A 16,598-nucleotide genomic window follows, 5' to 3' on the forward strand; every position below is an offset into this window, starting at 1 on the left:
TATTACTTATTCAGTGGGTCATGAATTTCTTTCAGTCTCTGAGCACATAAAACCTCTGGGGTGGATGGAGAACCAGGACAGGAGCTGTGGGAGGTAACAAAGCAAAAACCCTCTTTGTTAGTAAATGCTGCTGTGCAAGGGGCAGCACCTCCAGATGAGAATTTTTTAGATGGTCCCAAAACCTAAAAGTGGTTAAAAACAACCCTCTAATATCACTGTGTTGCCTGTGATTAAACTGTTCAGAAAGTCAAATATATAAGGACATACTGTAATGATTATTTTTAGATGTTTCAATGGGAGGTTTAATATTTGAGGTTGGCAGCTAAGTGTCTGATCTGAATTGCAATTGGATCCCCACAAAATGTGTATTTGTATTGAACAAGCAGGGAGCTTTGTGCTCTAGCAGTTCAGTACCTCTTGTTTTAAGAAGTTTCTCAGTTGCCTCACAGGAACTTTGAGGTTTGCGTAGATAAAAAACTGATTTCACAGTGTGATCTGATCTTTATTGCATTCAGGATCAGAACAGGAGGTGAGGCTGCATTTCTGTTAATTGTGAAATATGTAAATTTTTCAGTGTGACATTGAATGGGGGTTGCATTGGAACAGTATTCTGACTCCTCTTACAGGAAATGGTTAAAAATTAATTTCTGCACATCTGAAAAACTAGTCAGAAGAGAAGAGTTTGTTGTTTTGTCTCGACAGCCTGATTGTGGATTAGGCTTTGGGCTGTCTGCTGTCTGCTTTAAATATCAGAAGAGAGGAGCTCCCTTTGTACGGGCAGAAGGCAAAAAGCCTTGACACTGCAGAAGCTGCTGAACTGATAGCAGCTCAACTTGTGGGTATTTTCTTCATAGCTTTTGTGTTCTAGCATGCAAAATTTAAATTAAAACTTGTTTTTGATAAGCAGTACTAAACTGTTTATTAGCTGTAATGTCAGTGTATGTTTGTTATATCAAGGCTGTTAATCCATCAGTTGGGATTGTTAATCTTGTCAAGAGCAAGCTCTCAATTTCAATTTTGTTTCTAGAAAATGCAGACTAATTGATGCTGAGGAGTGAGCCTGACATACAAAGTATTCAAAAGTCTGGAAATGCCAAAAGTTACATATGCTGTGGCATTTTACTTTTTAAAAAAATTATTATAAATTTTTTATTGATATGTTTATGCTTCTTGCTGGGTGAAATTCTTGGATATTGGGTTCCTGGGCTGAGGGAGCGGAGTTATTTGCAGGAAAATAAAGACTCCCAGCAAAAAGAAAGCTATGATTAGGGCACACATTTTGTCCTGCTGTAAGTCTGTTGCTATTGCATAGAAAAGCTTTCTGCAGAGGACAGTGAAGAATGAGCCAGTTTATTCTTCTCTACAAGAAACCACCTTTGGTGTGGTCCCTGTAGAACTTAGATTTTCAGGGTTGCTGAAAGGAGGCAGAATTGTGAACAGGATGGGTTTCTGTGATGAAAATGTTGTAGCTAACTGCACAAAGTAATGTGTTCTCTACCACAGGGAGCATACAGAGCCTGACTGAAATGTAATTAATGTTCACTTTAATCTATGATGTGTGCAAACAGGTGTTATTCAAAATTTTCTTATACACTTCTTAAAACACTCATGTAAATGTGTGTTAGGTTCTTACATCCAAGAGAGCAAATGTTCTTTTTAATGTCTGAATGAAACCTTTGCATTCAAATGCTTTCACAGATTAATTATGCAAGCTGTAAATTCCTTAATTCTAAATTGCTTTTGCTATAGCTAGTATTTAAGTGCAAAAATATTGAAAAATATTGCAAAAGTCTTTTTTCAAAGCTTGCAAAGGAGGGGGGACTGCTTCACCAGTTCTGGTGCATTAATGTACATTATAAGCTTTGCTCCTCTTGTAAAAAAACTCCATGAACTAACTTAAATTAGAGCATGCCATTTCAAAATGAAGAGATCTCCTTGTACTGGTGAATCCACATCCTTTCTCTGTGTGAGGCCATGTTCTAGCTCCACAGAACATGAACAATACATCCCTTGCCTTGGGTAATCCTTAAACCTTAATGCAAATATTAAGGTTTTTGTTTTAAGTGCTGTCAGAGTTCCTCCTGATAATTTGGAGCCTTCAAAGCAAACCTCAGTAAGTAGAAATCCTGGAAGATGAAATTTAAGTGCCATGCCTCAGCGTGAAGGCACTGTGGAAAAATAAATGCATTCTTGTTTAGTCTGAACTTTGCCTTGATTTTTTTTTCTAAACATTCTTTGAGGAGCTCTGCTCCCTAATTTTCTTTTTGCCTCCTTCCTAATCTCAGAAGATAACTCTCCCATGTTAGTGGGAGAAAAACTGTAAACTGCTGGTTGTTCTAGGTCACAGTAACGAGAGAAATCAGCAACTTCAGCAGCACAGCTTTTCAACCATTGCTAGAAATAACTAAGAAAAATATTTTCAAGGTAACTTTTCTGTAATTTCATTACTCTTAAGACTGAAAAATACATTCAGTAATATTCATGGGGGGTATCATGCATTTTCTGCTGTGCTTTGGTCAGTACACAGTGCTCAGTGCAGTTTCTTAACTGGCATAGAGTGGTACTTTGTAATTTGCAGTTGTTGGAGTTTGGGTAGATTTTGTTAACTTATTCAAGAGAAGGTAAAACAAATAATTGTGTGCACAAATAAAATATCTCCTGACCTACAAGCTAGCAGAAAGCTTTTATCTCAAAGCTTTCAAGTCTGCTTAAACTGTGGAGTTTTAGTGGTGTTTTGGCAGCACAAACTGAAGTTGTTGCATTGGAAGAAACTGATTTAGCTTGACTTTTCCACTTTTCTTTCCCCAAGAGAGTGGTGTAGCTGTCCTGCAGGGAATGGTTTTTGGAAGTGAAACTGTTTGCTGGTTTTGTGCTTATTTGTGTACGGGCTTGAAATGTTCGACATGTTTGTTAAATTGTTAACGCAGGGAAGTGATGGTGATGTTGGGCTGCATTTATGGCAGTTTATGTATCTAAAACTGAGTGGTATTTCATGTTGTGTGAGAAAGAGAAGAGGGCAGTTCTGTGTCCTGGCAGGATTCCCTTTTTCAAACATCCCAGGCCATTCTGAGCCAAACAGTGGAGCTGTGAACTTCCAGAGGAAGCTCCTGAGCACTCCTTGCTGAGCAGCCTAAATGGTGCTTTCTTGTCACCTCATCCTTGGCAGTGTTAGGGTTTGATGAAGGTTTTAGAGTCACTTTTGTATTTTGAATGCTTTTCTTATTGCCATTATTTTGAATTTCAGTGAAATTTTGAGTGTTTCCAAAGTTGAGAGTTTCCCCAGCTTCCCTGGGCAACTTGTTGCAGTATTTCACCACCCTTGTTGTGATAAAAATGTTTTTAATTCCCTAAAAATGTTATTTGTGTCTTTTTTCTCTCTTCTATATGAAAGAAATAGTCTGACATAATTAGAAAATAATTACAGGCATAACCAAGTTTGTATCACTTGAAATGTAAACCAAAAGGTTTTATTTGAAAATACAGCTTATTACAGTACCTGTTTATTCTTATTTTTTCTTTTAAAGCATGCACAGTGTGTTAGGTTTGTATGAGGAAGAGCCTGTAATGTCTCATCTCTAATTTGAAACTTGAAGAAAGATCTTTCTTCTGTTATGCTTTCCATAGTTGAATGGTTCTTAAAAGAGTTGGTTTTTTGGGGTTTTTTTAATAATTAATGTGGAAGGTTTTCAGTAGCCTGTTTAAATACAACGACATTCTTCTGTCTAACAGAAAATCCTAGTTAAAAAAGGTTACCCTTTTTAATGAGTACTCATTCTTGGAAAGTTTGGTTTTCTGTTCTCAGAGTATTTGGCCTTTGTAATGTTCTATCTTCAAGAACATTTTCCCATATTCCAAGGTTTATTTAAATTACTATTCAGAATGTTTGATTTATTGAGAAAAGTGAGATATGCAGATTAACTTGATTTTATAGCAGAATGTTTGGTTTATAGCATTTATTCAAGATTCAGAGGGTCACTTCTAGTATATAGTTTCTGTAAATCTGTGGCAAAAGCATGGGAGGTTTGCAGAAGCTCTTAACCTCTTGAACTTTCCCATGTCATCCTGTGAACTCTGAATCTATGGCACTGCTCAAATCAGGAAATGTTTAAAAATGAAAAGCCAAAACCCTAGGCTGCTAGATTTTGTATACAGAACATCTGGGGGTTTTGCAGTTTAACAATCATCCTAATCCTGGTAACATGAGCAGGCTATTGTAAACACTCGTTAATTTATATAAAGTAGCATAGGATTTCAATAGTTTGTTTTCTTGTTATTTCAGCTTTATGACAAAATAAACACAAAATCTTCACCACAAATCAGGAATCCTCCAAGTGATGCTGTGCAGAGAGCCAAAGAGGTAATGTATGGTTTTTTTACTTTGAAATGTTGATTGTATTTAAACTGTAATTTACTTTTCTTCATTAAGATGTGTATTCGGGCTCATTATCTGAATTATTTCTGGAATATTACCATTACTTACCCAAATTATGTAACAAGTTGCATAAACTTGCAGAATTCCATTATCTGTGTAAGGATTATGAATATTACTCAGTTTAATCATTTAACCTTTTCTTCAACAGTAGTGGTGTTAAAAGGAACATTCCTGCTGGGTAATTGCAGTATCTTTCCTTTTCAGGTTATTTATCTGCACCAGAAATCTGATGTTTATAAAATGTAGTCACAAAAAGAAATATTTTGAAGTGTCAGCTTTTTTAATTGAAAAAACCCAAGTTTATCATAGATCTAAGAAGAGTAGACTTGGAAATGCAGTTCAGGTGGCCCTCATAGACCAAAGATAGACACAGATGTTCTTCATTCTTATACCTTGCAAATAGTATGTTATTTGCTTATTTATGGCAAGTAGTAAAAAACCCAAACCCATATTGTGTTATGTATTATCAGTAAAAATTCATGCAGTTGTTAGGGGTTTTGTCATTGGAAAACTGTTTATTGTGCTATTAAAGGAGGAAGACTTTAAAACTCTATGTAATACCTTAAGTCACACTGATAGATGCCCTCAAGTCCTGTTCTGCAAAACTTGTGTCACTTAATCTTGGGGGTGCTTCAGAATCAAAATACTCTGCTGTCATTGTCCAACTAGCTGCCTCTGAAAAATAAGGTGTAATAATCAGGTTGCAGGCAAAGGAGTTAAAGCTTCTTTACTCCTCCTTCCCCAGTGATAAAGTGGCTCAGATTTTATAACATCTGGAGCTTGGGGCTAAGGTAGCAGATGGCCCACCTAGACTTGGTGTCTTTAACAATTGATTTTGTGAGTGTTTTTAATTCTGCTTTTAAATCATTTGGTTTAATAAATTGAGACCATGTATGAAAGCAGCAACTGGTGCATGTCACCTGTTAGCACTCCATTCCTGTCCCCACGTATTTAGCTGTTGGGGACATGCTGTCAATTGAAAAAACAAAAATCCTTTAGATTTCTGCTTTAATGTTTCAGAGAGAACATTGGAACAAGGTATTTTATTCTCTTGGGGCAGCTGGGTACGGGCACATTCTCTTAAACCCTTCCTGTGTCAGAAATGTTGGTGTCTATGATCATTTGGGATATTCTGACTGAGCAATGAGAGGTTTAGTTTCTTCAATAGCTTTAAAAAAAAGTTACTATGGGACATTTCTTCTGCTTATTTTGCAGGTATTGGAAGAAATTTCATGTTACCCAGAGAACAATGATGCAAAGGAGCTAAAGCGTATTTTAACACAACCTCATTTCATGGTAAGCAGATCCTACTCTTGTTTGGTTTGTTTGTGGTTTTTTGTTTTTCTTTTTTTTTCTTTTATATTCTTTATGTTAGAAAACTTCAGTAAATTTCTATAATCTGCAGAGGATGGAACTGCATACATTACACATATAAATAAATATTCCTAACCTGCTGCTCTGGCAAAAGAATTAGTATTGGTCCTCATTACTGTGCTGAAAACTGTCAGCAGTTTGGAGTAGTGTAATTATGGAGCAGTTTCACTGTGGTTTTGGAGGTCTGGGTTGCACATGGAAAGAAGGATCAATCCTTTTGGATGTCCATACATAGAGCTGGGATCCTCCTTTTTCTTTTTCCAAAGGTCTTCTTAGGATAAAGATGTGTGAATTCATTGCAAAATAAGTGTTTATTTCATATTATTTTACAACAAATCAGTAGTTTCTACAGTCTGTTGAGTTTGTGTTACCTGTCAACATTTACTGTGTCTGTTTGCCAAATCTGATTTGAGGGCAATAATTGTCCTAAATTCAGGGATGTTACTGCTTTGCAACTTGGTTCAAGTTGCTGAATTCTACTAATTTGAAGGATTTCTCCTGTTTATGCTGTAGGTGAAGTTCATAAATTGAGAAATAAACAACATGTTTGCTTAAATCTGCTGTACACTATTGTCAGCTTAAAATTAAGAATTTGATTTTCTCTACTCAGCTTCATTTGGAATCTGACAGGTTCATTTTATTTACTTTTTTGTGTGTGTAATTAGCCCATAGTACTGCTAAAACATGAAGCACTGTAGAGAAAAAGAGCATTTTTTAAGTATTTCAGAGTAGGCATCAACAAAATGATTGTGGTATATAGAAATTTCATATATTGTATCAAGTGACAGGAAAATCCTCTTTTTTAGGTATCTCTGCTCCCTGATATACTCATAAATCTAAAACCATTTGTTAGAATTCTTTTGCTGCGAATCTATGAAAAATATTTTTTCATAAATAAGGTGTAATTCCATAACAAATACTTTTGATGAGGAGTAATTTCAGCAAGTGAATCTGTGATATCCCAGGCTAAATTGCCAGTTGCTGAAGTCCCATTATCCCTTTTCTCTGTCTTTCATCCTCTCACTTGTAGTTCTGGCATTCATCTAGAACTGCACTTTAATGTTGCCCTCAGCTGAACTAGTAGAAAATTGCTCCCAAAAAAAAAATAAATCCCCAACAAGCCATTTAGCAAAAAGAATTTAAGATAACAGGGATGATGCCAGAGCCAGAATAAGCAGGAGAACAGAAACAGTTTGTGTTAGGGAGGAATGTAAAACAGCAATTAAACCAGCATAAGTTGGTGTGGATCCACACCTGCAGATACCACAGTCTCCAGATGCCAAAGGGACAATTCCACCCTCTCCATCATTCCCACTCCTGCTCCCAGATGCACCTTTATGGGTTGCAGACTTGGAAAATTATTCTTACATTTGTTGCATGCTGCTAAACTTCCCTTCAGAGCAAAAGCCTTAATATTTTAAAGGAAACTGTTAGGATAAGGAGTAATTGTATAAACCAATGCTGTTAACTCACACTCCATGTGTTTGCCAGGTGTTGTACAGAGCAATATTCTGGTTATTAATGCACATTAATTCAGTAATCAATTAGGAGTAATAAGTAGGAGTGTGCATTAACACCTATATGATAATGGACCATTTTAGTAAATTTTTTTAATCTAATGTGTATCCCTAATTAGAAGAAAAAAGAGTATAACCTGTCTTGTTTACTTGGCCACAGTTTTAGTAGGTTAAACTGTGTACAGGCCTTCACAGAACCAAAGACAATGTGTTTGTAACAGATCTTTAAGGTGTTCTGTTCTAATTTTCTTTTGCCCTCATGTGCCTTATGGCTGCAGAAATAAATTATCAATTTATTCTGTGCATGTTTAACATTTTAATTTAAAGAAATGTATGTAAATTTTGCATGAAGGTCTTTCAGTAGATAATTAATTTAAGAATTCTAAAAGCATTGTCAAGTACCTCATTTGTTATGTATGTACACATTTCAGAGAGCTTTTATTCCATTTCACGACTTTCAGTAGTTTTCATATATGCCAGTTTCATTTGTAGAAGATTCTATTATTGAAGTTTAGTATGTTGTAACAGTTGAAATATTTGCTAGGAGACTTTTGCTTAATGATATATTGAAATTTTATCCATCATTATATGCCTTCCTGTTCTCTGCAGTGATCTTGCAGTACAGCAGAAAGCAGTTGCTCTCATTAAACTGATTTTTAGCAGGATTATCATGTTCTGCAAAGGAAAAACACACAGGAAAAAAACCACATTATCAAAATTAGCAGAAATGACTGAAAACAGGCATCCTTAAGTAAGGTCCAATAGGAATCTTTTTATCAAATATTTTCAATATTAAATTGAGGTTGGTGTACCTTAATGTATTTCTGAAATAGTGTTCATTTTTGTGAACATATTCAGAAGTCATTTAGTATAATTACAGACATTTAAAAATGCTGGAAGTGCCTTATATTAACCTCCTACAAGGGGAATATTATTGCTAAAAATAATACAAAGCAGGGCAAATATTTTATGTGATAAAAATGTAAGCACCTGGATTACATAAGAAATGTAATATTAAAGTGTGGAGAGTGTAACAGACACAGGCAGGGGCACAGAAGCACCTCCAAGGTCATTGTGTCCAACCATTAACCTGCATTGGAGTACCCACACATAAATGGACAGACACACAAATAAATCAAATTTTAAATATTGTGTGAGTGGTTTGACTTACTTATATGGTCCAGATCTCTAATGTTGCTTCAGTAGAGCAGACTAATGCAGAGGAATTGTTGGGAGTGAGCTTAGTGGTTGACAAAATAAGATGAGAAATAGGAAATGCAGATACAGGTTAGTATTTAACTAAAGATAGTATGTATGTAAGTAGGCTTGAAACACTGGAAAAATGGGAGGGAATATGGGCAAAGCATTGTTAGTTTAGGGAATTTTGTTCCATTGTTTTAGTGCTGACTTCCCAACTATAGTTTCAAATCAATTAGAGAAATGAGAACATAAGTGTTTAAGAAATTACCTTTTATATCACAGTACACTTTAGAAGCGCTACTGAAGTAGCCAATGAAAGTTAATGAAGCAGTATTTTAGCAGTTTGCTGGTTTGCACTCCTAATTTTTTTTAAGCATTTTGAACTCAGGGTGGTGGTGCTGGGACCAACTTCTAGGGGAATGGGACAGTATGGAAGCAATTATGATAGTAAACAACAAAAAACCAGTATTTTCTTCTTTCAGTTGGTATTGATCTACAGTCTGCCTTTATCAGAGTGAGATACCGTGGGATCTGAGTGGCTTTCCATTTTACCAAAGTAATTATTATAGAATGGTTTGCACAGAAAGGTAAATTCCTGATTCTCTGTCTGTGCACGTGAAGATGGATTCACTCCCACCCCGCAGGTGTTGACAGGATGATGGCAAGGGAGGCAGCATCATTCTCGTTGAAGTCCCTAGAGTAAAAATCACATGAACTCATGCAGGCTTTAGAGTCTCAGTGTGTGAAGGCATTTGCAGTCTGAAAGTTTATCTTAGACTCCTTTAAGGGAAAAGTTCTTCAATAGAAACTGGGGCACAAATATCTCGGATTTCCTTGAAAAGCTTCATAAAAACCCTTACAAGGATTTAGGGACATGGGAGATGATGGAAATGTGACATTTTGTTGGTGTGCTGTCCTGCAGGCCTTACTTCAAACTCATGATGTAGTGGCACATGAAGTTTACAGTGACGAAGCGCTGAGGGTCACCCCTCCTCCCACCTCTCCCTACCTGAACGGGGATTCCCCGGAGAGCGCCAACGGCGACATGGACATGGAGAACGTCACGCGCGTCCGGCTGGTGCAGTTCCAGAAGAACACAGACGAGCCCATGGTATGGAGGGAAGCTCACTATTTCTCTCTGTGCTGGTAAAGACCAGTGTTGTGATGATTTTAGTGTCATTTCCTCACTTTGAGGTGGGGTTGTCAATTAACTGGAATAGTTCAGCAGCCACTCCTTGAAATGCTTTGTGTGCACTCACGCTGTTGCTGTGCCACTAGGGCTGGGCGTCTTGGTTTGGAAAAGACAGGTGCCTGCTAAGGAAGGCAGGAGCCTCCCCTGAAATGGAGAATGCAAACCCTCTCCACCCCTCTGAATTGCTGTGAATTTTAAATTAAGGGGCTCTCAGGCAAAAAATATGGGAGCAGGAAATAACAGTTCTTTCATAGAGAAGGAAAAAAAATAAAAGGATAAAATGAAACAATGCAATACACCAGAACAACACTGACAGAGTCAGAGCTCAACCTGACACCCTGTTGGTCAGGGTGTTGGTAGCAGTCCAGTTGGAAAAGTGGCTGCAGTCTTCCTGAAGTGTCAGATGTGGTTCTGCTGGAGCAGTAGAAAAAGGGTTTATTCTTCCTCCACAGATCTGTGGAAGAAGAAGCAGCTGCTGTTCCTCTGGGCAATCCAGTAGGGGAAGCCGTGCTGGTGTTTCTGAACCTCCAGATTATACCTGGCTAGCAATGCTTGGCTCCTCCCTCTGGGCTCACATCTCACAATGGGATGCTGTAGTTCTTATCAGCCATGCAGTGACATTCAATAGCTGTTATCAGCAGATGTTCCTTCCCAAGGGAGGAGTGATTGCGATCACTCAGAGAGAGAGATAAGGAGAATTGCTCACTTGACATAAGACAACTGCCATACAGATGGTAATAGAATACATCTTGCCTTGCAATCTAGAACACTGGGTTTGTGTAAAAGCTACAGCAAATTAGTCCTTAAACCCAACTGGAGCCTTTACACTTCAGTATAAAATCACTTTTTTAACAAACCAGATCCTTATATTCTCATATGTTGAAGTATTGCATCCTCACTTATAAATAGTGTCTGGTCCTATTGCTCATCTTGAAGTGAGTGACAAAGATTTTCTTTTAATCTTAGAAGTTATACCCTGCCTTCAAGCTTTCAGGAAGCATGACTATTCTTAACCACTCAAGAATCACAGTGCTTAATATTTTATTTTAAAAGTATAAACATTTCTTTTTTTCTAGGGAATCACTTTAAAAATGAACGAGCTGAACCACTGCATTGTGGCAAGAATTATGCATGGAGGCATGATTCACCGGCAAGGTAATCACATCTCATGAAGAGTTTTGTCTTCAAACACAGTTATTTTAGATCCTTTTCTATAAACTGTGTACATTCTCCTGATTTTGATTGCTACTATTCCATAGCAGTGTCTCTCTGTGCCTGCATGGACTCCTGCTAACTGCTTTAGTTACCTTCTAGTTGCAGATGTCTGCCAGTGTTTTGAGGTGAGGGCCCACTGTGTTTCATTTAGCTCTTAATTAGGATAATTACTGTCTTAGTAGTGAGTATAGCTCAGCAAGAGATGGAAACACCAATACTTTGGGAACTGTACTTACTTAATCCTGTGTTAAAAAAAAATCCTTATACAAGTAGCAGCACTTTCCCTTGCAAAAATGAAAGAGCTTCATCCACACAGTTCTTGAGGATCTTTATATTTTTGGTGTTGAGAATCACAAAAATGAGGTTTGAAATAAAAATATTACTTGTGCCTAGATTCTAAATCTTTATTTTCAGTTTTCGCTACCGTAACAAATCCTGCAAACATGCTTTTTTTCCTCATCCTCAGTCTTCTCATTTTTCTCATTTTGTGTGTTCAGATCAGATGTCCAGAAGTAACTGGGTTTTGTCCTGCTTTAAGCAGATGAACTTCCCTTCTAGGTTGTTGGCTGCAAGTTTGGATTGCAGCCATGAAAGGGTTACTTCAGTTTTTTCAGACTGCCATCTTTTTCTTGTGATGAAAACAAAAATTTTCTTAATTTTTCAGACCAGAGTTCTCTCTAGCCTACTCTTCTATTTCAAAGGGAGCTAGGAACAGGTGACTGGGAAGACAAAACATACTCACTTTGTCTCACTGATCTGGTAAAATCTGTCAGGAAGCAGGAAAGACAAAAGTTTTAATACAAAGATGCAATTCAGAGAGAATTTTGTGTCTTTGGAGGTCCTTCTGAATTGAAATTTATTTTGCTTCTGAAAGTGAGTTTTTAAAGGAGATTGCTCTAAGATTCACCGAAGCAAGGTTTTCTTCCAACTGTGCTTAGGTAGTGGTGGTGCTCTGCTCAGTATTGCTTCACATGACTGTGTTCCATAATGGGGCTAATAAAACTTTTAAAACCTGCTAAAACTGGGTAAAATATCCAACTGTGCCCATTACAACTCTTCTTTTTAATTACACAGTATCTTTTATTTCTAAAAATGTGGAAAATTTAACTTAATCTCTGTGTGCTTCATCTAGCTAACGTTATCTGCACTTGAAATTGAGCTTTACTTCAGTGTTTCTTTAGTATGGTCATCTGTTTTTTTAATGCTTCTAATTCTGTTAGTGCTCTAGATGCTTCTTAGATTCACTGCTTCATTCAGTATTGTATTTAGAATATTTTTACTGAATAGAACAACACAAGTGTAATTTGACAGTGATCTCAAGCACCATCTTTGAATCCTATTGGTAGGGCCTTGAATTGGTTTTGGGGAGTGTTAGATCATTTTTCTCTGCTGTCGCTTTGTGTTGTATGGAAAACTGCCAGGCAATATCAGCAGTGTCTGGATAATAAATCTGCTGTGAGGCTTACAGGAACTTTATAATTTCAGGTCCAGCAATATTAAACACAAACTGTGCAGTTCCCAGTCACAAAATTATAGCTGCCTCTTGTCTCTAGGCCAGCTCTGCCTAGTCCTGGTGATTGAAATTGTTCTTATTCCAAAGGTGGCAGAGCTGAAATGGGAAGAAAGGCTTTTAAAGATTCCATCTACTCACACCTTCCAGAGAATTCAGTAGAAATGAAACACCAGTGTCAGTCATTAAAAATTGTCTGTTTGTTGCTGACATGTCTGACAAATGTCCATTCTTTATTCCCAGTTTTTATGTATGCTTCTCCTTACAGTCATAACATAACAATATTCACTTTTGTCAGAGTGACAGAAATGGGAAATGCTGCAGAAAAGGGGATTTTGTTTGATACAGGGATGTTACTGAATCTGATTCTCAGTCTAATATGTAATACCATCCGTTTTATGTTTTGAATAGTATCAGAGAATCTTTATACTATTCCAGACCATATGGTGTTTTTGATTCAATATTATTGTTTAATAACAAAAACATGTTTTTCCTGTTTACTGAGAGGATGCCTGGTTATCTCTTGCTGTGTATTCACAGCACTCTGAAAGACAGATTCATAGCTAATACAAAGTCCTTTTCTGAATCTAGCAAAAAAATTATTTTGCTGTTGTTTTCTGTTTATGCCTTTGTATGAGTATTAAAGTTTATGCCTTTGTATGAGTGCTGTCTTATGAGTATTCCAATTTGTAGAAACTGAGGTGATTGTGTGTTTGATAACTCTGTAGGTACGCTACATGTAGGAGATGAAATCAGAGAAATAAACGGAATCAGTGTGGCAAATCAAACTGTAGAACAACTACAAAAAATGCTTGTAAGTGCCTGAAGTCTTCTTCATATCCTCTATAAAGTACCTGTCTTATTTAGTCAAAACTTTTGTTTAATTGTGTTCTAACTTCCCCTTTTTCTTGTGTTCTAGATAGACTACATGTCCATGCAACAAAAAGTTTTTTCAGTTTAGTTCTTTCAGTTTGTAACAGTTGAGCTCACAGTTACTTAAGTTACAAATTTTAAAAACATTACTTGGAGCTCAGACAGCCTGTCTTTTTCCAGGAAAACTCCACCTTTGACTTTGCTAGTAGAGTCTGTTTGATATTTCCATAACACTTGTTAATTTTTTGCCCGCAACACTAACCTTGACATCTTGGATGGTATCACTAATGCTAGACAAGCTTCAAGGGAAACAGGATTTTTTTGGAGTCACAGTAAGCCAGGCAAAGAGAGAAAGGGGAGAAACTCTGAGATCTCTTGAAATGATCTGCTCACATTTCTGTCCAGATCGAGTCCTGCAGTTGTCAGCCACGTGGTATTCACGAGTATTCAGATTGCCATTTAAGAAAATATGTTGTCACAATTTGCTGCTATTCTGGAGTTACTACTTGTTATAAATATTCTTATGCAATAGTAAATGCAAAGTGGCAGACCCCATGTTCTGTTCTGATGAAAGACTGTTTTTGAAATTCCTACCTTCAGAAAAATGCAGCTTTCCAGAAACTGAATGCAGTTCTGCTATTTAACATGTATTATGAAAGGAAAGAAAATGCCACTTTGGTAGAAAAGACTGTAGATAACAAGAATATAGCTATAAAGAAAAGGTTAACATGGAGGAAGCCCACACATCTCTGAATCTCTTACATAAAAATACAATTCTGGATTCTAGGCATTCAAAACCTGGTTAGGTGAACAAACTGGTAATGCATGTTCGTCCTTTAGATTAATGAGGACAATATGAATGTTTGTTTATAGATGATATGACAACTTATCCATAACATTTTAGCATTTCATACCTGGACTATGATGTTTTCCTTTCTACCATTAACAATTTGGAGATTTTCTCTTCAGTGTTAGTCTCAAAATGCCTCTTTTTTCACAGAGGGAAATGCGTGGAAGTATTACCTTCAAGATTGTGCCAAGTTATCGCACGCAATCTTCATCCTGTGAGGTAATGAATTTAATGAGCCATCCCCTTTCTTCCTCAGTCCTGTAACTAACTGCCTGCTGATGGCTGAATGTTCCTGCTTTCTGGGAAATTGTTTCTGCCTGTCCTGTTAGATCGCACACCAATTTTACAACAAAGATAACGGAACACGAGTAGGTCCCACCTACCTACTCAGCCCTGCCTTCATATTCATCTCATCAGCACCTTAACTAACTCTTTACAGCCTATTAAAGAAAAACAAATTAGGAAAGGGGATCCTCAAGTTGTGCATTTAGGAAGCCCCTTTAAAATATGGCCATTTAAACTCATACTTCAGTAAGTCTATTAAAGTTCCTAAGCTGAGGAACGATCCTCCTCTTTTTTAGGCTTTAAACATTATATTGCTGCTTTGGGCTGTTAAGGGTTAATTGAAAAACCTGTTTCTGTATAACCCTGTTGAGGTAAATTTGTGATGGTCGTGTGTAACAGTTACATGTGGCTTAATATTATGTTTCCATGAAAAAATGGTCTTTGTCACTGCAGAAGAAAAACAGATTCCGAGTTGTTGCTGAACTAGAAACTTGGTATTACAGCTTTTGCACAGCAACGTTTAATTCCCTTCTGCTCACAAAGTTAGATTCCAGATTGCAACTGAAGGGGATTAAATTGTATAAAATGGCTACTTGAGAGCCCCTGTTCAGTGTGAGCACACAGATGGCATTTGCAGCGTGAGGATGGTGCCAATCTCTGAGCCACACGCTTTACTGCGCAAACAGCTCCCGAATTAGAACTCCCCAAGTGAAATCACAACCCCTGCTGAAGTCAAGCACCTTATCTTAATTAGAGCTGTGATTTCACCCTAATTGTTCTTATGGCTCAGCAGATGCTAGAATACACAGAAACTGCTATTGTGGTTGTCAGAACAATCTGTTTTGCAAGGAAAAAAATTGCTGCTTTTTAGTTGCCTTCGGTTCTTCTAGTAAAATTCAACAAAAACGAAAAGGTTTTAGAGGTAGAAGGTTTGACAGATTTTCACCTCTGAGGCCAATTTTCTTAAATATGAAACCAAAAGTTTTTCATGAAATGCAAAGGCCTTTAAAAAAATTGCAACATGCTGATAAGTTCACGTATTGACTTCTGTGCTGCAAAGAGGAGTAATACTAAAAGATACCTCACTTCCCAGTATTGAAATACAGAAACTGGTGAAACTGCAGACTTGCTGAGAAGATGATTATTTGGAAAGACTCAGCATACAGCTTTAAGTTAATACTATTAGTTATCATTTTAGTAATAGCAGGTAATCTCTTTTCTTTAGCTTTGTGTCCACAGGCTTTTCATGACTATTTATTTCACAGAAGAATGGAAAATAGACTCTTACCTTCCTTTGGAAAAAAAAATGGCTAAACTAGAAGTGTGTGATCAAAGAGAAAAGGAAATCATGTCTAATTATCCCACTTTGTAGCATTTAGCATTCATTAAGTCAGAGATGGATGAGTCCTTTCCACCTGCTGAGCCCCACTAAGGCTTTGACTTGATTTTCATCAGTTACAGAAAAACCCCAGTGTTCTTAAATCATCCTGTTGAAGCATCACTAGTCCTTTGGCACACAGAGAATTTTTCAGGAAGGTGACTCACATGATGAATCAAATTCTTAACAATTGATAAAGGCTAAAAATCAATGTTAACTGACAGCACTACCACAGAAATCGTGCTTCTCATGCCCTCCAGCAGGAAAAATAGAGACATATTGGGTCTTTGCTAGTATAATCTTCCTAGTTAAAGTATTTATGGTAACATTTCAGTCTGTGTTTGGTTTTCCCCCTCCTTCAATCATGGACTGGTGCTCAGTCCATAGTGTAGTTTTATGAGAAGAGAATATAAAACAGAATCTAGGACTGGGGGCTTTGAGGCTCCTAGCAGGATCACATCATTGGATTGCAAAACATCTTGTTAATCTTGAATAAGAAAACACTACGTATTAGTAGAATCAGAGATTACATGCCTTTTATTTACCATCTTAGGCCTTCACAAAGGTATGGGGGCAATGAATGTTTCTTTTTTAATAACTGGGATTTGAATTTCACTTGCCATATTTGTCTTCTTTTATAGTCATTTAAAATAAGTGTTATTTTCTAAATATTGAGCCATTTTTGCATATATATATAGAGAGAGAGAGAGAGAGAAGTCTTTTTTCCTACACTATGTAATTCGGGGTCACTGGGCAGTTTACAAAATCTCAG

General features: G+C 37.0%; 1 protein-coding gene and 1 long non-coding RNA gene across 3 annotated transcripts in view; one reads left to right on the forward strand and one right to left on the reverse strand.

Moving 5' to 3' along the window:
• The window catches only part of CASK (calcium/calmodulin dependent serine protein kinase), a 188,235-nt gene that overhangs the window by 146,305 nt on the left and 25,332 nt on the right, over positions 1–16,598 (forward strand). For both annotated transcript variants that reach the window (XM_084201210.1, XM_084201211.1), the window contains exons 12-17: positions 4,280–4,357; positions 5,648–5,728; positions 9,446–9,634; positions 10,792–10,870; positions 13,169–13,254; positions 14,314–14,382. In XM_084201210.1, coding sequence (XP_084057336.1) covers positions 4,280–4,357; positions 5,648–5,728; positions 9,446–9,634; positions 10,792–10,870; positions 13,169–13,254; positions 14,314–14,382 — 582 coding nt within the window. The remainder of the gene's footprint in view (positions 1–4,279; positions 4,358–5,647; positions 5,729–9,445; positions 9,635–10,791; positions 10,871–13,168; positions 13,255–14,313; positions 14,383–16,598) is intronic.
• On the reverse strand, positions 7,678–14,471 carry LOC311151073. Its single transcript, XR_014615974.1, has 3 exons — positions 14,337–14,471; positions 9,533–9,666; positions 7,678–7,998 (listed from the first exon to the last, which is right to left on the reverse strand). It is a non-coding gene; the product is annotated as an uncharacterized lncRNA (long non-coding RNA).

This window comes from Fringilla coelebs (assembly GCF_963513975.1).
Source record: "Fringilla coelebs genome assembly, chromosome: 2".
Lineage (NCBI taxonomy): Eukaryota > Metazoa > Chordata > Aves > Passeriformes > Fringillidae > Fringilla > Fringilla coelebs.